The 23,197-nt window shown below is 33.9% G+C and overlaps 3 protein-coding genes across 6 annotated transcripts in view; 2 read left to right on the forward strand and 1 right to left on the reverse strand.

Moving 5' to 3' along the window:
• Window positions 1-4,395, forward strand: LOC124936581 (uncharacterized protein At2g02148). 3 transcript variants are annotated; one of them, XM_047477090.1, is made up of 10 exons: window positions 1-136; window positions 241-514; window positions 594-720; window positions 793-1,137; window positions 1,305-1,467; window positions 1,556-1,664; window positions 1,746-1,811; window positions 2,603-2,827; window positions 2,911-2,996; window positions 4,276-4,395. In XM_047477090.1, exons 2-10 carry the CDS (start codon window positions 332-334, stop codon window positions 4,328-4,330), a joined length of 1,359 nt encoding a protein of 452 aa, XP_047333046.1. In that variant the 5' UTR covers window positions 1-136; window positions 241-331; the 3' UTR covers window positions 4,331-4,395. The 3 variants fall into 3 exon arrangements, with proteins under 3 accessions (XP_047333046.1, XP_047333048.1, XP_047333047.1); XM_047477091.1 differs by having other exon boundaries at window positions 15-136; window positions 238-514; XM_047477092.1 differs by lacking the exon at window positions 4,276-4,395 and having other exon boundaries at window positions 2,911-3,249.
• The window catches only part of LOC124936582 (protein SLOW GREEN 1, chloroplastic), a 26,771-nt gene continuing 7,888 nt past the window's right edge, over window positions 4,315-23,197 (forward strand). Inside the window, exon 1 of one of the 2 annotated variants that reach the window (XM_047477094.1) lies at window positions 4,315-4,929. In XM_047477094.1, the coding sequence (XP_047333050.1) occupies window positions 4,315-4,929 (615 nt within the window). Of the gene's footprint in view, window positions 5,535-23,197 lie in introns of those variants that run through there. The other variant, XM_047477093.1, reaches the window with a different exon arrangement.
• Window positions 5,491-7,122, reverse strand: LOC124936583 (lignin-forming anionic peroxidase-like). Its single transcript, XM_047477095.1, has 4 exons — window positions 6,885-7,122; window positions 6,605-6,796; window positions 6,123-6,288; window positions 5,491-6,005 (listed from the first exon to the last, which is right to left on the reverse strand). The coding sequence occupies exons 1-4, from the start codon at window positions 7,092-7,094 to the stop codon at window positions 5,590-5,592; spliced, it is 984 nt and encodes a 327-aa protein (XP_047333051.1). The 5' UTR covers window positions 7,095-7,122; the 3' UTR covers window positions 5,491-5,589.

The raw sequence follows: 23,197 nt of genomic DNA on the forward strand, positions 1-23,197 counted from the left end.
TTTGACTTTGGGTAGTGAGGTTTTAGACAGAACCAAATTGAATTGCTGGTTTGGAAGCTGGTGCGGAAACCAGACCTAGGCTTGGAAGCTGCTTCCGGAGGCCGGTAGCTCTTGCTGCGGTTCCCGCCTCCTCAGCGTATATATTTCTCAACTCTGATTCTTCTCTCCTTCTTCTGTATTGTGTATTCTTCATTTGTTTTACAGTAAGTATGGTTTCAATCTCTCTCTTCTCGGTAGCAGATAGAAGAAGCTTCTCTCGGAGCTGCTGGCGATGGTCAAGAGCTAGGAAACGGAGGAGGAAATTCACTTTTCTCGGTCCAACTGCAGGTTGATGGAAACTAGGGTTCCGGTGCAGCATTACAATCTCCGATCTGCTAATTCGTATACTACAGGTACCTCTTTGCACGATCTCAACACAGTGGATGATCGATCAGGTGAGATGGAGTGCATTCGTGATGGCGTCTCTGATGGTAGTTTGGATAACAACGAAGAAGAAGAAGAATCCAGTGCTGTTGTGAGTTCACTTTGCCTTGAATTGCAACGATTTTGGTTGATGTTAACTTTTTCATTCTATTTGTTCCTCTTGCTCCCAGAATTGTCTTCATGAACCGTACAGGGATTCTTTAACTAATCATGATGTAGGAGGAGTGAAAGAGGATCGTCAAATTATTGAGAATAATGAGTCTTCTAGCTGTTCATATGATAATCTGACAGCTGAAGGTTGGTTATTGATCTTGACTGATGAGTTTTCATTAAGCATGAAATGCTTGTATTGACATTTTTTTTATGTAGATGTTTTGCCAATTGAAAGTGCTAGGGCGAGATTCTTGGATATTGTTGTGGATAATTTCATCAGTTCACATCTCCTTGAAGTACCTGACTCGGAAGTTGTTGATTACTCATCTGTGTCTGCTCAAGATAAACTTGGGAAAAGGAAACCAAGGGAGATTCATTATGAAGGTGATGCAAGGTTTGTTTTGCCTTTGATGTACGTGGCAAATATGTACGAAACTCTGGTTAATGAAGTTAACACGAGGTTAACTTCTGTTAATGAGTTTCGTGGAAAGAATATTGGAGTAGCTCTTGAAGCAGCTGGTGGTTTGTATAGAAAGTTGACTAAAAAATTCCCTAAGAAAGGTATAAGCTTTACTTTCATTTGCGACCTTTGTTAAATTGTGGTGAAACATCGATACAAAAAATAATAATAGTACAAGTCATGCGAAGGGTCTTAGGCATACTAGTGCGATTCTTATACTGATGAATAACTGAATAACATACTTTTTTGTCTGTTCGTTCTCTTGCAGGAACTTGTACTTACAAAAGAAGGGAATTGGCTACTTCTCTTGAAACAAGATCTCGATTCCCAGAGTTAGTTGTACAGGAAGAGAAACGGGTTCGATTTGTTGTTGTTAATGGTCTATCTATTGTTGATAAACCAATGAACATCTCTCAAGTTGATTCAGAGTGGTAAGCTGGAGGCTTAATCTTACACATACTAGTACTTATCCTCTTCAATTGAATATAAACTCCTAATTTTGTACCATACCCAATTCAGGTTCAAACGGTTGACAGGACGTAACGAAGTTGCCATATCTGACCGAGATTTTAAGTTTTATTCTCCAAGACACAAGTATAGACGTGTATCATCAAGTCCTAGTTTGCCAGTAAGCTTATTATTCTTTTTCATTATATATTTGTTGCTTGAATGTTGACTCATCTTATATGTACATGAATTATCTTTTCAGACGTTTGGTGGCACGGAGAATTCATCTCCAATGGCTAGTAGTCAAGGTTATCGCTCTGTCAATGACGTAAGTTTATAGTTTCTATTTCAAACAACAAATTATAATCGTGTAGTTATGTAACAAGTAAGAAATAAAAGATGGAGATTAGGAAAACCTAGTAAGACGTTAGATTGATAGGAAAGGAAAGAATACAGACTTTCTATTTAGCATTCATAAGCCGATAGTGGCCAAACAGGCCTTAATTGGTTACTAGGGTTTTTTTTTACTTTTATCTACTTCCCTCTATTGTACATCTCATTTCCTGCAACTCTTGGTATATATTTAAATCACGACAGATTCTAATCCAATATCTAATTATGCCATGGCCACGATATCGTTGTGCCTCAGTTACAAGGAGCTATCATTTTCTACACCCAAGTCTCTGATGCTCCCATTTTCAAAATAATCCATATTTTTTGGAAAAGAGTTTATTGTTTGATGAAAAGTGTATTAGTTTTTGGTTTATTCGGTTTAAATGACTAAAATATCCTTTATATTTAATTTTTGTAATATTATAAAAAGAAAGTAAGGGTATTTTAGTATTTAGTCGGTGATTTGAATGATTTAATTAATGAAGTGATTGTTGATGAGATAACGAGTTATTGGAATCTTCATCAATCAAGGCTGAACTTGACTAATAACATACTGTCCAGAGTTAAATCTTGATCCAATTTGAAAAGTAGGAATTATCCAAAATTTTGGTTTGTATCTTGATTCAATTTAGATTTCACCAACCAATTATCTTTTCGTTTGGTTGTATCTCGAGATCAAATTTCAGTTTTGGCCTGATATTGTATTATTATTTCCTTTATGAGCAGCAAACTCCTTCGAAGCATCAGATACAACGACACTCTCAGTTCCATTCAATGAACCCAACTGCTGCTCCGGCTTCTCATTTTGTTCATCACAATCATCAATGTGTAGCCCCAAATCACTTAACCGACGTTCCTCATGCACAACAATCATCACCACCTTCCATTTCTCACCATAATATCGCTTGTCTGCAACAATTACCACAAGCAGGAAACCGAATGCATATGCTGGTCAGAATCATCATCACCCTCATCCTCTGAAACTTCAATTTTACTATATTTCTGATTTTATTGCATATATATATATATTTCAGACAAGTCCAGCGAAGTTTTGTGACGAATGTGGCGCTCCATATTTGAGAGAGACGTCGAAATTCTGCTCTGAATGCGGCGTTAAGAGGTTAGGAACTTGATTGATATATACAAAACATATCAGTTGTGTTGGTACTACAATTAATACTCTTCCTGTAAATATTATTAGCATTAAAAGATATGGTTTTACTATGTCATTTGTTTTACTACATTCAATCATATAACATATGGTAGTGGTCATGAATTTGCACTATGGGTTTAACCCGCGGAGATTTGTCGCACTTTAAAAACTAAAAACAGAAGTTTGTATGTTTTTTTTTTCAATTTTGTATGGCATTAAAAAAAAACTCATTGGATCATGAAATTGCAAGGTCTCTTTGTTTGTATGTTTTTCAATTTGGTTTCTTTTGCAGGGTGTTCAATCAAAATTTCCATAAATGCGTTGGTAATTTAATTGCGCAAATGATCACTTCAAAATCTTTTTACGAAATTATTCCTATCGAGTAACGCCAAGGGAAGGATCGTCTCGCGAAGGAAAAATCTGTGAAAAGTCAAGAATGATTGTATCCTCGCTAGACGATCATGCCTTTCGCGTTACACGATAGAGGTAATTTTGTCAGAATATTTTGAAGTGATCATTTAGTGCAATTAAATTACCAGCGCATTTATGACTCTTTTTAGGGTCATTTCATTAAATTCAAAATATCATATATATATACAAATAAAAAGTGTTAAAATGGCCCTAACATTTAACGACTTTAAAAAAAACAGATACTGAAATGTTAAAAATCACGAATCTGACTTGGTTTGTCGTTTGTGTAATAGGAACATTATCATTTTTCGAAAACACCTGGTAATGTTTAAATTTTTTTTTTTTGAACATGGTAATTTTTTTGAAGATTTTTTTCTCTCTCCCTCCTGCACATGGCCATTTCGGACAAAAAAACTCTCGAAAATGATTATGTTCGGACAAAAAACTCTCGAAAATGATCATGTTCAGGACAAAAATCTCTCAAAAATAACCATGTTCGAGACAAAAATCTCTCGAAAATGACCATGTTCGGGACAAAAATCTCTTGACCATTTTCCTGGAATTTTTTCTTTCTTTCTTCTCTGCATGGTTATGTTGGAAACCAAAATCTTTTAACCCTATTTTCAAAAAAAAATAAAAAAAAATTCTTTTTGTCTTACACACGTTAGATTCTGGCCTTGATATCGTTATAACTTTTTTACACAAATCATTTTCACTAATTGAAATATATAAGACAAACATAAATTAAAGGGGCTATTTGAGTTGATTTCTCAAATTCAGTGACCTAATTTGAAAAATGTATTCCAAACTGAAAACCCTAAATATTACATAACAGGATTGAAGAAGATGTAGAAGAGATAGAAATCATCTCCAAATGGTCTTCGCCGTAAACGTATCAGCATCGTCACCTTTGTTTCACCTAACCAAATCAGATACATCATGTTCTTCTTCTTCATCACTCTCCTTTGTATTCCTCCCTTCACGATCTCTCAAACCCCGTCAGATTTTCTTCACCAATCACCAATCTTTCTCCTCCATCACAAAAACCCATCACAGATCGCCAATTAGCATCAAAGCTTGTTCAAAATTTTCAGATGATTCCGCAATCCAAACCAATTTCACTCGTCACCTCAAGACAGTTGCTGCCACCGCTGTCATCATCGCCGTTGCGATGACCGGAAAATTCCGCATTCTTCCCGCCAGAGCTGATAATCTCCCTACGGTGCTGACGACGGAGGAAAATAATGGGGATTCATCTCTGTCGTCCATATCGAAGGTTCTGGAATCGAACCCAGATGCCGTTGAGGTATTGAAATCTTTGGTGAAACAGAAACTGGAGGCAGGGGAGGACGAGGAATCACTTAGGATCTTGAAGAAACTCGTCTCCGCTGAGCCAGAGAAGACGGAATGGAAGTTTCTTATGGCGAGACTTCTAAACGAGATGGGTGATGTACCAGGTGCACGCCAAGTGTTTGAGGAAATTCTTAAGGTAAATCCTTTATCCTTTGAAGCTCTCTTTGAGAATGCCCTGTTGATGGACCGATTAGGAGAAGGAGATGCTGTTTTAAGAAGGCTGGAGGAGGCATTGAATATTGCAGAGGTTGAGAAGAAACAGAAAGAAGCTAGGGATGTTAGGTTTATAATGGCACAGGTACATTTCCTGCAGAAAAATGTGGATAAGGCATTGAAGAGCTATGATGATCTATCCATGGAGGATCCAAAGGATTTTCGACCTTATTTCTGCAAAGGGATGATCTTTAGTTTGCTAGATAAGAACAAAGAGGCAAGAGAGGAGTTTGCAAAGTACAAAAAGCTTTCTCCCATGAAATTTGAGGTCGAGGGTTACTTGCGATCTCCATTGTCCAAGATGAAGCTTTTCGGCACTGGTGAAGATAACTGAGATTGAACCAGACCAAACCAGATCATCCATTGGCTTTTTGACCATTTCTTCCTGGTATGTATTTCTTGATAGATTATCTCTATAGTTATTTAAATATTGAGTCAATAACCTTCTTATAGAGATTAAGCAGAAATGTTGGATCTTTGATTTGATATAATTAGGTAATACAAATATCATTTATGATTTATTATTGATTTGCCACACTTACATAATACAGAAATGATCAAACTTAGGAAATTTATTGTAAAATTACATAGCTTGAGGATTCATTTCAAGAGTGCTGCAAACACTCCTTATGATTCCTGCATCTCCAAGAAGGGGACGAATATCACCCATTTTCACCATAGCATTGGCAAAATCAACCCTAAAAGTCTCGGGGTTGTTACTATACTCTGTGACAATACTGTCGGTTTGTTGCCCGCTAAAAAGTATCTGATCAGATTGAAGAAGACCCTTCTTTTCGATTAGGTTTACGAAGTAGTTGTTGTCGAATAAGTCTGGTGTCACCAAATCGAGAGGTGCAAGATTTCCATTGCCTTCACCGTCGGTAGTGTTTGGGCAATTCCCTTGACGGGTGCTTCTGAAACCAGCTTCGATGTCGCTGTTGTTGTCGTATATTCTTCCACGGAAGGTTACACACTGTGCCTGTCCAATTGTGTGAGAACCTGTGGAGGGATTGGATTTGATCTAGATTAGAAACTTTCAATAAATTTATTTGAAAACGGCTGGTGTCTCATATGTCGATTTAGATGAGATCACGTTTGAAAAAGAAAGAAATAGACCTGATAAGGCTACCAAGTCCCTAACGTTGAGACCCTTTCCATCAAAATTGGCAATGTGTTCGTCAAGGCTGCTTGTGAACCGGGGTAAGTTGGCTTCAGCTTCTGTTCGGTTTGCTGTCGTAGAATCTCTTCTCCCAAGTTGGACTGTCCATGTCGGACCATTAGCCTATTTCAAAATTAAACATTTAGGTTTGATTTTAGTGAAAAAATCTATACAAAATGAGAAAATGCGGAATTTTGATGCAATTTTTATCCCAATGACTTTGAAAATCACCAAATACATTTTTTCTGGAATTTATTTAAAAGTGTTTTGGAGAGTGTTAAAATTTTCATTTGAGAGAGCTAACACAATCTTTTAAAGTCATGTCCCTATTTTGATTTTAAGAAGACTTGTCACTTTGAACTGTCCTAATGAGTTAAAGTGTACTACTCTTGTCATTTTGAACTGCTCAAACGAACAAATTTAAACTAAAAATTCATGCCTCAACAGATGCATCACGTGCTGCTACAGCCAAAATATCCGCACAAGAAACAATTCCTGGACAAATTCTTTCCACCTCAGCCTTCATAGCATCAATAACCTCGTATCCTCTAGCCGAATTATTATTTTGCAACGCGGTCCTTTCGCTCGTGGGAGTAGCTAATTCGTCTAGCAAGACGGAAGCGTCGCATCCCTATATAAAGCCCAAAAGTTTAGTTAGAAAAAATTATTTTTAGAGTCAAACAAAACAAGTTAATTATATAAGTTATCGACATTTTTACCTGAACAAAACAGTCGTGAAAATGAAGGCGAATGAGGGAAGCAGCCATTCGGGTCTCATTGGCCACGGCTTGTTGAATCAAAGTTTTAATGACTGCGAGCGCATCTGGACAAGTTGCGTCGTAGAAAGTGGGAGAGAGTTGGGCATTGGAAAGAAGAATGGTGCCGAATAGGAATGTAAAGAAGAAGAAGAATAGGGAGTTGGAAGCCATGAGATTTATGTGATTAAGATCTAGAGATAATGAAGTGAATATTGAATACAATGCCCTTAGAATATTTATAGAGCTGTCATTGCCCATGGTATGGGACACTGTTTCAATTCAACCCTAATTGATTATTTCAATTTTGTAAGGCCAGTAAACTATATGGGACCTCCTTCTCTTAGGTTTATATGGTGTTATCTAACTAATTTTGTTTGGTATTGAATATAAAAAGTTGGGTAATTGGTGAAAAAAATTAAAATATTATTATTTTGGTTAATAAATTAATTAATTTAATTAATAAAAGAAAACCTGTTAAATTATTCAAACAATTTTTGTCCTATACATGTTGATTTATTTTAATATTTTTTGAGTTATTTATATAATTTTTGATTGATTGAAATTTTAGAAAATTGGGTTTTATTTTATTTGATAAAAATACATATTAATATATAATGATAATTTTTTTTTTATAAAAATAAATAAATAATATTTTAGTTAATAAATTAAGTTATATATTTAATAAAATTAAGTATAAATTTTTTAAAATTTCAATCCTAACCAGGCTTGTTTAATGTTTCATAGACATTTCAAAATCTGAACATTTATTTGGTTGTCCTTTCTAATTTATGTGGTGCCAAGACCAAGACTATTATTTTGGTTGTCGGTTCTATTTGGAGCTTTTTTGATATTGGTTATTTGATAAAAAAAATTATGTTATTTATATTTTTAATTTATTGAATTATTGTAATGTATTTTTATATTTAAAATTTATCAAATATTTTAATATTTAAATTAATAAATTAAATAATTTGATATAATTAGATTGTGATTAAAATAAGAAAAAACAACATCAAACTATCTCCAATGAATTCTTTTAACATATTGACAAGTCCATGCATGGGAAAGAAAGTAAGATTTTATTTATTTATATCTTTTCAAAAAAAAAAATGACTATGACTCCATTATTGTTTGCAAATAAATAAAGGATGGTCCAAAATGTTAGACAAATCCATGCGTAGGAAAGAAATAAATAATTAATGACCAAAATGAGAACTTGATAATTTTATTTTATTTTTTTAACTAAATCATAATAAGAAAGTATATATAAAATTTGATTTATTTAATTTTAACTTGAATTAATTGTACTAACTCTTTACTTAAACGAACAATTATGTGACAAGTTTAATTATTTAAACTTTATTTCAAACAAATGAAATGTTTTTATATTTTATCACATTTTTATTTTAAAATTAATTTATGACGTCTTGAAATGAAATAATATTTAAACTAAAAAAATGTTTATACCCTATCAAGATGTCTCCACCATACATGCTACAACTCCAGTTCTAACGAACGATGTCGATTTCTTCACCAGTTCAACCACTCATGACTTCGATCATCAAGATATGACATATTTATTAAGGGTCTTAATAATGTTTCGTTGAATTATAGAATCTACACTTAAATTGATAGGATCGAGATCGCCAAGGGAGACTGGGGTCTCACAAAGGTGAACGTTTACACACACGCCGGTTAATAATAACCCTGTTAGAGGTTAATATCGGTCTCTATTCTTTGCAAGTTGTCACAAACTCTTGAACCAAGTTCAAGTGTGGAAGTGTTTGTTTCAACTTGAAGTAACGAATGGTCGGTTTAGAAGATAGTAAGGAAAGAAGACACAACACAAGATTTATGGATGTTCAGAGTAAACTCTCCTATGTCACCCCTTCTTCTCAAACCTTTGAGAATGATATTCACTAGAATATTCGATCTGTTTACAACACGTACACAAACTTAGTCGAACAACCAAGGCTCAATAACTGTCTGTTTTCAACATTTCAATAAACTCACTCTGTTGAACAGAAATAAATTCTGTCAACTTACAATGCTCACCACTCACACAGAATAGGTAATATTGTAATACACTTGAGTTTCTAACACACTCTTTTTGAACTGGTAAGTTTCGAAGGTTTGAGTGATTTGATAGCAAAGATGTCGAGAAAAGCTTGTTCAAAGGTTGCGTAAGATAAAAACGATGCTTGAGAACAGATGACTTATGTCTTCTTAAGTAGACAAATATATCAACGGATATATTTGTGACTTCAACGACTATATCTGTTTCAAGGAACCACTATTCTTCTCTTTGATTGGTTGAAGTCCAGAATAGTATAGCAGATGAGATATCTTTTGATCTTGTCTGTGCTCTAATAATAATAAGTCAAGATGGCATTAATTGAATTATCATTTCCTAGGAGCATACAACAAGGATAATTTGTCTTCTAGTGGTCTTGATAGTTTGAACTTTTGTTGGCAGACACTACTATCAAAAGATCTTCTTCAGACTTGCACCAAAGTGAAAATAAAATGTTGAGGTAGTGTAAAGCTGATTTCTGCAATTTGCAATCCTGGGATACATACTACCAGCTATGCTTAGGAGATAAAACCGACTTTGAGATATTACCGATTTTGAGATACTACTGGTTACGTCTAGGAGATAAAATTGAACTGTAGATACTATCGGTTACGTCTCAAAAGATAAAATCGAACTGTAGATACTACCGGTTACGTCTCAAGAGATAAAACTAAACTGTAGATACTACTGGTTATGTCTCTGAGATAAAACCGAATGGTAGATACTACCGGTTACGTCTTTGAGATAAAACCGATCTTGAGATATTACCGAATATATCTTGAGATAAAACCGATCTTGAGATATTACCGGATATGTCTTGAGATAAAACCAATCTTGAGATATTACCGGTTACGCTTAAGATATAAAACTGACTTGCATCCGACTTGAGATAAAATTGATCAGCTTTATTTCTGGTTTTCTTTATCCTGCATAAAATTTAAACTTGGTTAAGTTCTTTATTAATAGTTAATTAATGCTAATAATAGTTACCTATTTTTATCTAACAATTTCTCCTTTTTTAATTATTTAATCTAAATATTCAAAACCTTGTAATTTTATAATCGTTGACTACTTATGCTAGATTAATTGTGTATTTAATCTAACATAAATTTAACTAAAAAAAAATTAATTCTAGTTGATTGAATTTGTGTTTGGTCTAAAGTGTGAGAAAAAAATATGAATTATTTTATTCTTCATAATGAAATCTGTGTGAGGCAAAAAAAATATTAAATAGTGTCTTCTTATATTCTTATTTTTTTTTTTGCGTTTTTATAAATCGTTTTAAATAGATCATATTTGAGGCATCCAAATCCTAACAAGTATCAAAGTTGTTAGGCTAGATAGAGAACAATATATGACATGACATTGAAAGGTTCAATGGAATAAATTATGCGTTTCGAAAAATGCAGATTGATAATTACCTTTACGAAAATACGCTTAATATTTCTTTAAGTGTGAAACTAGAGAATATGATTGAAGTTGAATGAAAATTCCTTGATAGACAAAATTTTGGAATTGATCGATTGACGCTACCTAAGACTATTGCTCACAACGTAGTAAAGGAGAAAACCGCCATGGGTATGATGAAATCTATCTTTGATATGTATGAGAAACTATATGTTAATAACAATGTACATTTAATCATTAAATACTTTTCAATTTAAGAATAGTTGATGCTACTTCTATTATTAATAATTTGAACGAATTTAATACAATTGTGAGTTAATTACTATTTGTTGAGATTGATTTTGAGATGAAGTTAATACCCTCATTTTGTTAGCATTTCTATCAAATAACTAGGAACCTATAAAGGTAAAAATTCTTAACATGCTTCAGTCCACCCTATAAAAAAAAAGGGTAAAAATGTGAAATGAACCCTTAATTTTTTTTTTTAAATTTAATTCACTATTTATTTCTTTAAATAAAAAATTGGACAAAATCCATTATTTTATCCATAATTTCCCCTTTTTTTTTTTAAGTCTAACATAATTTTTTTAAGTCCGCTAAACTCTAATTCCTAGATCCGTCTCCTAAACTTTAGTGACGGCGTAAATGATTCTTTAACTTCAGGACCCACACTTACCTATACATTCACAACATAGACTATAAAATAAAAAATACAATTGACGATCTTCAACCCATATCCCAACATTCAAGAGACCACCCGATCGATATTCAACCCCCAAACCCCCATTTCGATGTATCTAAGTTATTTAAATAACCCATTATACTGAACCAGAACTAAGGGTATGAGAATAAAATGTGAACCATTCTTAGATTGAAGAGTCTTTTCATTAATACAGTGTTATTAACATATAGTTTCTCATACATATCAAAGATAGATTTCATAAGAACCATAACGGTCTTCTCCTTTACTACGTTGTGAGCAATAGTCTTAACTAGCGTCAATCGATCAATTCCAAAATTTTGTCTATCAAGGAATTTTTATTCAGCTTCATTCATATTCTCTAATTTCACACTCAAAGAAATATTAAGCTTATTTTCGTAAAGGTAATCATCATTGATTTTATTCGTTTATAAATTTTGTTGTTCACAATATTATACATAATTTACTTTGAAAATAAATATCCAATATATATATTTTTAAAAACAATTAACAAATATGTATATTACGGTTTAATGGTTAAAAAATTAAAGTAAATATTTATGTACCAATTATAAAAATTGTAACAAAATTATTTAGTTTTTAAATTTTAACAATGTTTCGTCCTCCTTACCTAATCAAAGGAGTTGGTTAAAGGTATTTGTTTGATTGCCGAAGCAATTCAACTATCAAACATAATTGATTTGACTATAGAAATAAATACAATTAATAAAGGATTTTAACCTTATTTTATTTTGAAAATCCAGCAACCTAAATAATTATAAAAAAACCAATTTTTAATGTACAAAAAAAAAACGAATTTAATATAAAAAAAACAACAACCGATTTTAATGTACAAAAAAACAACCGATTTTAATGTAAAAAAACAACAACCAATTTTGAATGTGAAATGCCATTTTCTAGTGTCCCACAATATTTCAATCTTTTCAATTCTTATAAAGAAAATAAAACAAATCTCTCTTATCCAATCAATTTTAAATAAATTTAAATTAGACTATGTTACATGGGATATTTTATATTAATAGCTTACATGGGATCTTATATCCTACATATTAAAAATATCAAATATTAAAGTATCCTATATATCAAATAATTAATATTAAATATATATGATTATACTTAAACTAACCTTAAAATAACTATTCAAAAATCAATTATAAAAATACCACACATTAAAAAAAAATCATTATTAAATAAAGAGTTAACAAAGTCTATAATTAATAGTAATTTTGAAATAATTTTTTGTTAATAAATAAACGGGATAATAACTACACAATAAAAAAAATCAATCTAATAATATAATTAAGTTGCTTAAAAATATAATCGTTAACAACAAATTAAAAATAAATAATTAAAAATTATTTTATATACTTCTTCTCGTACTTGAAACTAGGGGCTCAATCGGTCCCGTAGAGTCCTTTTTCTCCTTTATTTTACCAACCGATTAACTGAACTAAATTAATAATTTTATCGGTTCTTATTTAATTGGAGTGGTAATTGATTTTTTTTAAATTAAGCATTAATTTTTTTTGAATTATTTTTTAATTTATTTTAAAGTCTTATAAACTGAACTGTAATATATTTTAAATTAAATTATAATGCTGTATAAAATAAATTGTAATGCATTTTCAATTAAAATGTAATGTATGATAATGTGGATAAGCACGAACAAGTGGATTATTGATGTGAAACATTGCGAAATTATGTTTAAACTGATATTATAGAATTGCTTACACTTTGGTTCGGTGTAAAACTTGTTTTACTTTAGAGTTGTTATAAAGTAACTCTCGTGTAAGACTTGCTTTACTTTAGAGCTGCGGTAAAGCAACTCTCGTATAAGGCTTGCTTTACTTTAGAGCTGCAGTACAACAACTCTCATGTAAGACTTGCTTAATGTCTGATATACTAAACTATAATGGAATTTAAACTGAAGTGTAATTTTTGTTAACACAGTATCTCTTTTATTCAGCTTCAAGATCATAACCATATTTTAAGCCCAGGAAAGTCAAGATATTTTAAATCTCACAATGTTCTAAATCCAATTACAAAGAGAAGATTGAATTTAAACGACGAAACTAAATTACTTTGACAAAAACATTTCAATAATTTGTAGTTGAAGCGGTTAGATATTGATACGAAGACACATTAAAAAGAAAAGATAAAAAATCATGTGACTTTTCATGAGATAAGTTGTAGAAACTATATTTCAAAAGCTAGACGATTGATGTTAGGAAATGGTATGCCGAAACGCTTTGTCAATATTTCTACCGAATGCAAAGTAGATGTTTAATTTTTTTATATGTTTATGATGTGGACGAAGAAATCCGGATAAGAAATGTGTTTTGGGATTATGGAAGATGTCGGGATGCTTATGAGTATTTCTCGGATGTCATCACTTTTGACACAACATATTTGACAAATCTCCATGATATGGATTTTTCTTCTTTTGTCGGAGTTAATCATCATGGACAATCGATTTATTAGGAGGTGGCTTAGTGTCTAGTGAGGTAACAAAAATATTTATTTAACTTTTTAAAGCCTAGTTGACATGTATGAACGAACGTCCTCCAAAGGCAATAATCACTAACCAATGTCGATCAATGACCATTGCTATTAAAAATGTATTTCCGAATATCCATCATCATTTTTGTCTTTGGCATATAATGAAGAAACTCCCTACAAAATTGTCTAATTATGATAAATATAAAAGTATAAAAAAGTCATTGAAAAACATTATCTATAACTCAATCACAATCGAGCAGTGTGAAGAAAATTGACTGAAAATGATAGAGGAGTTTGAGTTGCAATACAATTATTGGCTAAACTCCTTGCATGTTGAACCAAATAAATGGATTCATGTGTATGTTAAGTACCACTTATGGGTAGACATGTCAACATTGCAAAGATGTGAAAGTATGAATACTTTTTTTTGATGACTTTGTTTATTCGAAAACATCCCTAAAGCAATTTATGAGCAACATGACAAGGCGCTTAAAAAAACATAGAGATGGAAAAGAAATTGGATTTTTAGTCTTATAATTCCAATTTCAATTGTGAGTGGGTATTCCTTGGAAATGTAATTTTAGAGTGTATATACTAACACGACATTTTAAGTTGTTCCAAAATGAGGTGAAATTGTTGATTATCTACGACACCGGCATACTTGAAGACAATGGGACAACAACTATATTTGGAGTGGTGGAGATGATACTAGGTACTAATGGAGAAAATTTTATAGATATTTCAATAAAGTTACACTTCACCCCGATGGAGACTTCTGTAAACTGTCAATGTCAAATGTTTGAGTTTAGAGACCTGTTGTGTAGGCATATTTTGGCGGTTTTGAAAAGAATGAAGGTGAATAAGGTGTCGTCTAATTATATCTCCGACCGTTTTCTCAAAGATTTAAAAAAAGTTATCAAAGTATCAATAACATTTATTATTCTGATGTGTGATATTAAAATAAATCGGTATAACTATCTTACTCCAATGATGTAAGAGCTCCAACAGATTGCAACACTATCTGATCATAATATTTCTATTTTGGATGAAGTGGTGAAAGAAATGAAAGAAAATTTATTACATATTCACCAGCAACCTCTACACATACACCTTCTACACAATTATCTTCTACATCAACACTTTATGCACCAACACAATTGGTCCACTCTCTCGTGAGAGTAAGGTCTAGAAGTCAACTAACAACAAAACGTAAACAATCTTCCATTAAAATAGTTTTAAACAAAAAGGGTCGAAATAAGGTTAGTTTCTTAGATGTGATGTTATTTGGATATTTGTAAACTATTAAAAAATACTACATTAAAATGAAAATTCCATTATTTTTTGTATTAGAGAAATACAGCAACAACAACAATAATGCAAGATTCAACACATCAACAACAATGAAATGATCAAGTCTCGACTCAATTTTCCTTCACATCACTTTTATGCTCTCAAATATATCTCGAATACAATATTTATTGGGACAACATTCAACAAAGATAGTAATTGTATGTGTAACGAAGTCACAATCACGACTTCGATGATCGAATCGTGAATAAATATATTAGAATGTGAATAGAAAATTTAGAGAATGAAAAACAAATTGGAATGAGATTTTGTCTATTGAACTTGTTGAAATAAGAACACCATTACAACCTTATATAAAATAAAAACATAACTTAGACATTAACTAAGAGAAATGAAGAGTCTCATTACTAGAGATAAGACCAAGAGGCTTGGACAATCCAAGAGACTCTTGAATAACAAAAAGATTCCTTAATTATTATTATTACTTTAATTTCTAACACTCCCCCTTAAAGTGATGTCCGATGAACTAGTCTCAACTTAGACCGTAGATCTTCGAAATAACCTTTAGAAAGTGTTTTTGTGAAGATATTAGCAACATTGTCTTCACTCCTTACTGTAACCATCTCAATGATTCCCTCTAGTACTTTTTCACGAATAAAGTGATGCTCCAACTCAATGTGTTTTGTTCTCGCATGAAATACAGGATTTGAAGTCAATTTAATAGCACTCAAATTATCTCTGTGGATAGAAACCGGCTGATCAAACTTGACATGAAAATGTTCACAGAGTCTACGAAGCCATATGCACTCTTGTGCTGCGCGAGTTGATACTTTGTATTCCGCTTCTGTTGTAGACAAGGATACTGATCCTTGTTTCCTACTACTTCAAGATATGTTCATATTTTCACAAAGAAAAACAAACCCAGATGTGGACCTTCGATCGTCTCGATCTCCAGCAAATTCAGCATCTGCATATCCTTGCAAGACAAATTTTGCATATTTTTCGTATAGTAGACCAATATCTAGTGAGGTATTAATATACTTCAAAATTTTCTTCGCTTCTTCAAGGTGTGGATCTTGCATGTATCGACTCACTACTCCAACTGCATAAGCAATGTCAGACCTTATTATAGTCAGATAAATCAGACTTCCCACAAGAGCACGATAAGGACGAGGATCTAGTAGACATGTTCCTTCGTCTCGACTGAGTCTATGATTTACGTCGAGAGGAGTATAACTCTTTTTTCCATCAGTCATACCAAAATTTTCTACCAACTTCATTGCGTAGTTGATCTGCGATACAAATAAACCTTTATCGAAATTTTCGATTTGTAAACCAAGGAAAGTTCTAAGTTCACCTAGCTTTTCATCTCAAAGCGAAACGATAACTCATCTTGTAGACGAGCAACCTCTTCATAGTTACTGCCCGTCAAGATTATATCATCCACTTAAAGAAGCACCACCATCATCTGTCCTTGACTCTTCTTTATAAATATACTTGAGTCAGATTCTAAAGCCTTGTACCCACAAAATTGAAGATATTTTGCAATCTTTCCATACCAAGCATGCAGGGCTTGCTTTAATCCATATAATGCTTTCTTAAGTCTACAGACCAACTATGGACCATCAGTCTTCTCGAATCTAGGTGGTTGTTCCATATATATTGGACAATCAAGTTCTTCGTAGAGAAATGAATTCCTAACATCCAATTTCCACAACTTCCATCGAGAACTTGCTGTTAAGGCCAACACAAAGCGAATTGACGTCATCTTCGCAACTGGATTGAATGTCTCCTCATAATCTTCTCCATACTTCTGTGAGAATCCTCGAGCGACCAATCTAGCTTTATATCAATCTATGCTTCCATCAGCCTTTCGATTGATTCGATACACCCACTTACATGTGACTGCTTGAGTATCAGGAGGCTTCGGAACGACGTCCCATGTCTCATTCTTCTTGATAGCATGCATTTCCTCCTCCATTACTTTCACCCATTCCTTGACATTCTTTTCTTCATTATAAGAAGTGGTTTCCTCATCGTCTATCGCATTTGCCAAGAAACAAGAGAAGGTTATTACAAAATTATCATCCCTGAATCGACATGGCCTTACAATGTTCCTTTTTGGTCGAGATTCCCCATTCTGTGTATTGAATTGATTCTTCCTGATGTGGACTTCCTGGTAACCTTTCACCTTTTGCTCCTTCATCGACTGAAGTATCTTGAGCTAAGTCAGGTCTCCCATGTCACTATTATCACTACTATAGGAGATTTCCGTAGACGTGAGAGTGGGAAGATTAGTTTGAACAGTTTCTTCAACATCCTTCATGTAGTACAAAGAAATTTCGTCGAAAACAACATCTCTCGACACAGTGCATTTGTGGGTTGATGGATCCATACACCGCCATCCTTTCCTTCTCTGGTCATAGCCGACGAACACGCATTTGACTGCCTTTGCATCCAATTTGCTACTTCTTGAGTCTGGAATATGGACATAACAAGTAGATCCAAAAACTCGAAAATTCTTAACATTTGGCTTAAAACCAAAAAGAATCTCGAATGGAGATTTAAACTAATTTGGGCTAAGAGGAACTCGATTGATGACATGAGCAGAACAACTCATGCCTTCTGCCCATAACTACTTTGGTATATTCTTCATATACAGCCAAGACTCACAAGTCTCTATAAGGTGTCGCATCTTCCTTTCGGCTATCCCATTCTGTTGTGGGGTCTCAGGATATGAGAGTTCTCTTTTTATGTCATTTTTCCAACAAGACAATTCAAACTCTTTTGAGCAAAATTCCCCACCATTATCTGTCCGCAATACTCGAATTTTCTTTTCTTGTTCTCCTTCTACCGTCTCCTTGAACTCGAGAAATTTAGAGAACACTTCAGACTTCTCTTTCACAAAGTACACCCAAGTGAACCGGGAAAATCATCCACGAACAGCAACATATATTTACTTTCCAAGTATGAGGCAGTTCGAGCTGGTCCAATCAAGTCACTATGAACTCGATCCAAAGGACCCTTACTTCTCAATATAGAGTTGTCGAATGGAAGTCAATGAGCCTTCCCATATTGACATCCTTCTCACACACTACCCTCCTCAATTCTTAGATCTTCAGGTAGACCTTCGACAAGTTTATTTCGAGACATAACACTGAGCTTAGTCATATTGACATGCCCAAGCCTTGCATGCCATAGAAAAGATGTGCTTTTGTCGCTCACTTTTTCTATGTACGAATTTGAAGCTGAAAGGATAAAGAGATCATTTATTCGAGTTCCAGTATGAACCATATCCGCCTTGATTTCTTTCACGTTCCTTAAGAACTTCACATCATGTGGACCGAACAACACCAGATTTCTAGCGTCTACAACATTTGCAACCGAGAGAGATTCTTTCGGATTCCTAGAACATGGTAGACATTCCTCAAAGTAATAGATTCTCCTTTGTCGTTATCAATGACACTCAATCCTTCCTTTTTAACTTCGTGAACCGAGTTATCTGCCGTGATAATGCCACCGCTTCCATTATGAACTCGACTCGACGAGAACACGAAATCATCTCCAGTAACGTGATGTCCGCACCCTAAATCGACGATCCATCTTTGATCAATTTCCTGTTTACCATGAGACGCCTCTGTTTTCTTTTCCTTTGAAGTCGTCACATCGACATGAAAAGCCTTGTCCCAGTCCTCCTCAACACGTTGGTTAGACTTTTCTCCGAGATTTGAACTAACAAAATTTCCATTCAAATTTACTCGACAATCTCTCTTAAAGTGTCCAGTCTTGCTGCACCTGAAACACTTAAGGGACTTTTTAGGAATATTTGAAGAATCATGATCTGTTTCTTCCTTCTTCAACTTTCTCTTTTTCCAGCTCAATTTCTTTACGAACAACGCATTGTTCGACTCCTCCTTTATACTCGTTCCAGCCATTTGTGCGGCCAACGACTCTTGAGATGACAAGATATTTTCAAACTCCTCGAGTGAAAGTTGTTGAGCCCAACCTTGAATCGAGGTGATGAATGGTGTATATTCAGGTCGAAGTCCTCGAATAATATGTCTCTTTGTTCGAGCCTCTGAGATTTTTTCATCTGGGTTCAATAAAGAAATTTTTGAGCATATGTTCTTTACCTTAAGAAAGAACTCCGAGACAGATTCGATTTGCTTTGCGGCTGCCAACTCATTTTCAAGCATCTAGAGACGAGCCTCTTTCTTCTTGTTGAAAAGACGATCAAGCGTTTCCCAGATCTCACGAGCAGATCCACAGCCAATGATGTGTTCGAACAGATTGTGGGAGATTGATCTCTTCAACACAAATTCTGCCTTTGCATTAAGTCTCTTCCGCTTCTTCGATAATTCCGCATTTTTAGCAACATCCTCATGGGCTACATCATCATCGTCTACGATGATGTCCCACAAATCTTCCCCAACCAAGTAAGATTCCATACAGGTTTTCCATATCCGGTAGTTTGACTAGTTTAACAACTCCAAACCGAGTCTAGCTACACAACCACCACTTTCCATATTGAATAACAACGATACCTTCTTCACCAATATTACCAAAGCTCTGATACCATGTAACGAAGTCACAATCAGGACTTCGATGATCGAACCGTGAAGAAATATATTAAAAAGTGAATAGAAAATTTAGAGAATGAAAAATAAACTGGAATGAGATTCTGTCTATTGAACTTGTTGAAATAAGAACATCATTACATCCTTATATAAAATAAAAACATAACTTAGACATTAACTAAGAGAAATGAAAAGTCTCATTACTAGAGATAAGATCAAGAGGCTTGGACAATCCAAGAGACTCTTGAATAACAAAAAGATTCCTTAATTATTATTATTATTAATTTAATTTCTAACAGTATGAACATATTGTATGTCGTAATATATTTAGATATTTATAAATGGTTGTAAATACTACACTTAGGTTTATAAGAAATTACAATTTAGTTTAAATGTCATTACAATATAGTTTATATGACATTATAGTTCATATATGTCTTGTTGGTTAATTAGATGTTCGCAGCGAAATAATTTATAGATCTAATCTAAACATCTAATCATATGATCATGCATAATTGATAGAATCATGATATATAGTTTATAGAAATATACCTTTGATACGTGAATCAGATCAGATCTGGTAGTAATGAATAATCGAGAGCCCCACGTGTTGCTCCTCTACTTGGTCCACACGAACCCGACTAGATCTCTTTACTTTCGACTGCTAGGATGAAAAAGACAAAGGGGAAGCAATCCAATTGCTAGATTAAAAGATGATTTCTTCCTCTTGGAGTTCTCACCGTAATATAGCAAAAGCCGTTTTAAAATAGGAACAATTCTCTCTCTATTCCCTTCCATTTTCTTGCAAATAAGTGAATCCTTTTGTATTAAATAAAATTCTATTTTTCTCGTTTATCTAGTCGTTCAACACTAAGTGTGTGACCTCATAGGACCCGATTATAATAGTTATAGGTTTAACCCCATTAATCGTAGTTGGCTTCTAGCAAAGCACTACGACTCCTAAAATAATCGGATTAAATTATATCTGTTAATTTGTCCTATCCAAGTTTAGTCATTGCACATTAAATTAAAGGACACAATTCCTTTAATCTCCCACTTGTCCTTAAATAAGTGTGCAATATAAGATACCTTTGTCTCTTAATGTCTTATTTGATGATATGGTAACATTCATACCTTTCTATCAAATATGTTTTTTGAACTCTGAGTTTGAACTGTCAATTAAACGGATGATTCATATTAATCCATCTGAGCATGGCCATGCATTTTCAGTTCTCGCTCTTTAAGTGGCCGAGACACCATTCCTGTTCAATGTATCACATTATACATGAAGTAGGAGGACTTCTCCATTCTTGTATGACTATGGCTCCCACTCAATTTTTAGTAATCCCAACTACTGCCTTTATAACTCCCTTTTACGGAAAGCGTTTAACAGTGTCAAAGAAATACCAATCATCAAGTGAGGCCACAACATACTCATGTCTGAGGAATCTACTAAACATGGTTTAACTTAAAACTCTACAATCTCTTTTGGAGAGTCTTAAGGTGGGTTAGTCTTACATGTATCATCCATACACATATATGTAATTGACTAGACATCTCCATGTCCTTATAGCCCATGAAACCTGACGCTATCAGTCAACTTACAATATAGTAACTTATAAAATCATCTATGTCCATTTGATGATTTCAAACTATAGACTTTTAATAATTCAAAACTTCATTTCACTTAATGGGGTTTCATTCACCATAACACTTAAGGTGATTCCATTTGTTAATAATGAATTATTTGGACATATTATTCAATATCGATAAAAACAATATAAATAAGGATGAAATAACATATATCATAAAATCATCAAGTCAAACATAAAACTGGTGTCTAACACTCATAAATACATAATGTAATACAAAATCAAACTCAAAGCCATTCTCCAATGTGTTTGAGACCCTTAGCCCTAGTGTGACTCTCATGCTTGGGCCTAGGCATAGGTTTGGTTAATGGATCTGCAATGTTGTCATCAGTATGCATCTTACACATCCTAATATCACCCATAGTGATGATGTGTCGAATAAGGTGATACTTTCTCATAACGTGTCTGGATTTGGAGCTCGAACTCGGTTCCTTTGCCTGAGCTATGGCACCATTGTTGTCACAATAGATGTCGATAGGCATTGAAATGCTAGGAACAACACTGAGTTCATCTAGGAACTTCCTCATCCAAACGGCCTCCTTTGCTACTTCACTAGCAGTAATGTACTCAGCCTCTGTTGTAGAATCTACTATAGTACCTTGCTTGGAGCTCTTCCAGCTCACAGCTCCTCCGTTAAGGATAAAGACATAACCCGATTGAGACTCAAAGCCATCTCGGTCAGTTTGAAAGCTTGCATCAGTATAGCCTTGTACGATCAATTTTTCATCTCCCCCGTATACTAAGAAATCATCATTTGTTCTTCTTAAGTACTTCAGGATATTCTTAGTTGCACTCCAGTGTGCTTCTCCAGGACTTGATTGGTATCTACTACACATGCTCAAAGCATATGCAACATCTGGACGTGTACATACCATGGCATACATGATAGATTCTATAGCAGAAGCATATGGGATCTTGTTCATCTTCTCAAGCTCAGCAGGTGTTTTAGGATACTACGTCTTGCTAAGATATACACCTTGTTGAATGGGTAAAAATCCCTTCTTGGAATCTTTCATCTTGAATCTATTAAGAATCTTATCAATATAAGTTCCTTGACTTAATCCAAGAAGCCTCTTAGATCTATCTCTATAAATCTTAATTTCAAGTATCTACTCGGCCTTTCCTAAGTCTTTCATTGAGAAACATTTCTTCAGCCATTCTTTTACGGACTCTAGCATCGGAATGTCATTCCCAATAAGTAGTATGTCATCTACATACAAGACTAAGAAGGCTGCCTTACTCCCACTAAACTTCTTGTAAACACAAGGATCCTCTTTGCATCTAATGAATTCAAACTCTTTGATCTTTTCATCAAATCGAAAGTTCCAACTCCTGGATGCTTGCTTAAGTCCATAAATGGACTTCTTAAGCTTGCATACCTTCCCAGCATGATTTGGATCTTCAAAACCTTCAGGTTGTGTCATGTACACATCCTTTTTCAAAAAACCATTTAGAAAAGCGGTTTTGACATCCATTTGCCATATCTCATAGTCATAACATGCAGCAATAGCTAGGATTATCCTAATGGATCTAATCATGACAACTGGTGAAAATGTCTCGTCATAGTCTATACCATGAATTTGTCTAAAACTTTTGGCAACTAGTCTTGCCTTGTAAACAGATGCATTTCCATCCTTGTCATTTTTTAGTTTGAAAATCCATTTGCTTCCTATGGATTTTACCCCATCTGGCAAATCTATCAAGTCCCATACTTAATTTTCAAACATCGAATTCATTTTAGACCTCATGGCGTCAAGTCATTTATTGGATTCTGGACCCGTCATTGCTTGCTTATAGGCCGAAGGCTCACTATGTTCTAGCATAAGAACATCAAGGCTTACATTTAAGATGAAATCATCATAACATCTTGGTTGTACCCTTGGCCTTTCCGATCTACGAGTGGGTTCAACTTGTTCAACAACTAAATCCGGAACATGATCTACAATTGTTTGTAGATCCTCTTGTTCTGGTTCTTGGATGTTCTGAGGCCTTGAGCCTTCAAAAGTAATCATCTTTGCATCGACATCATCCATGTC

This window comes from Impatiens glandulifera, chromosome 4 (assembly GCF_907164915.1).
Source record: "Impatiens glandulifera chromosome 4, dImpGla2.1, whole genome shotgun sequence".
Taxonomy (NCBI): domain Eukaryota; kingdom Viridiplantae; phylum Streptophyta; class Magnoliopsida; order Ericales; family Balsaminaceae; genus Impatiens; species Impatiens glandulifera.

Excerpts from the sequence above, each read along its gene's own strand:
- LOC124936581 (XM_047477090.1), top strand. The coding sequence starts at position 332 with ATGGAAACTAGGGTTCCGGTGCAGCATTACAATCTCCGATCTGCTAAT. Across the intron at positions 515-593 it reads AAGAAGAATCCAGTGCTGTT|AATTGTCTTCATGAACCGTA; the intron begins GTGAGTTCACTT and ends TCTTGCTCCCAG. Across the intron at positions 2,997-4,275 it reads TCTGAATGCGGCGTTAAGAG|GATTGAAGAAGATGTAGAAG; the intron begins GTTAGGAACTTG and ends ATTACATAACAG.
- LOC124936583 (XM_047477095.1), bottom strand. The coding sequence starts at position 7,094 with ATGGCTTCCAACTCCCTATTCTTCTTCTTCTTTACATTCCTATTCGGC. Across the intron at positions 6,797-6,884 it reads TTCACGACTGTTTTGTTCAG|GGATGCGACGCTTCCGTCTT; the intron begins GTAAAAATGTCG and ends GGCTTTATATAG. Across the intron at positions 6,289-6,604 it reads CACGTGATGCATCTGTTGAG|GCTAATGGTCCGACATGGAC; the intron begins GCATGAATTTTT and ends ATTTTGAAATAG.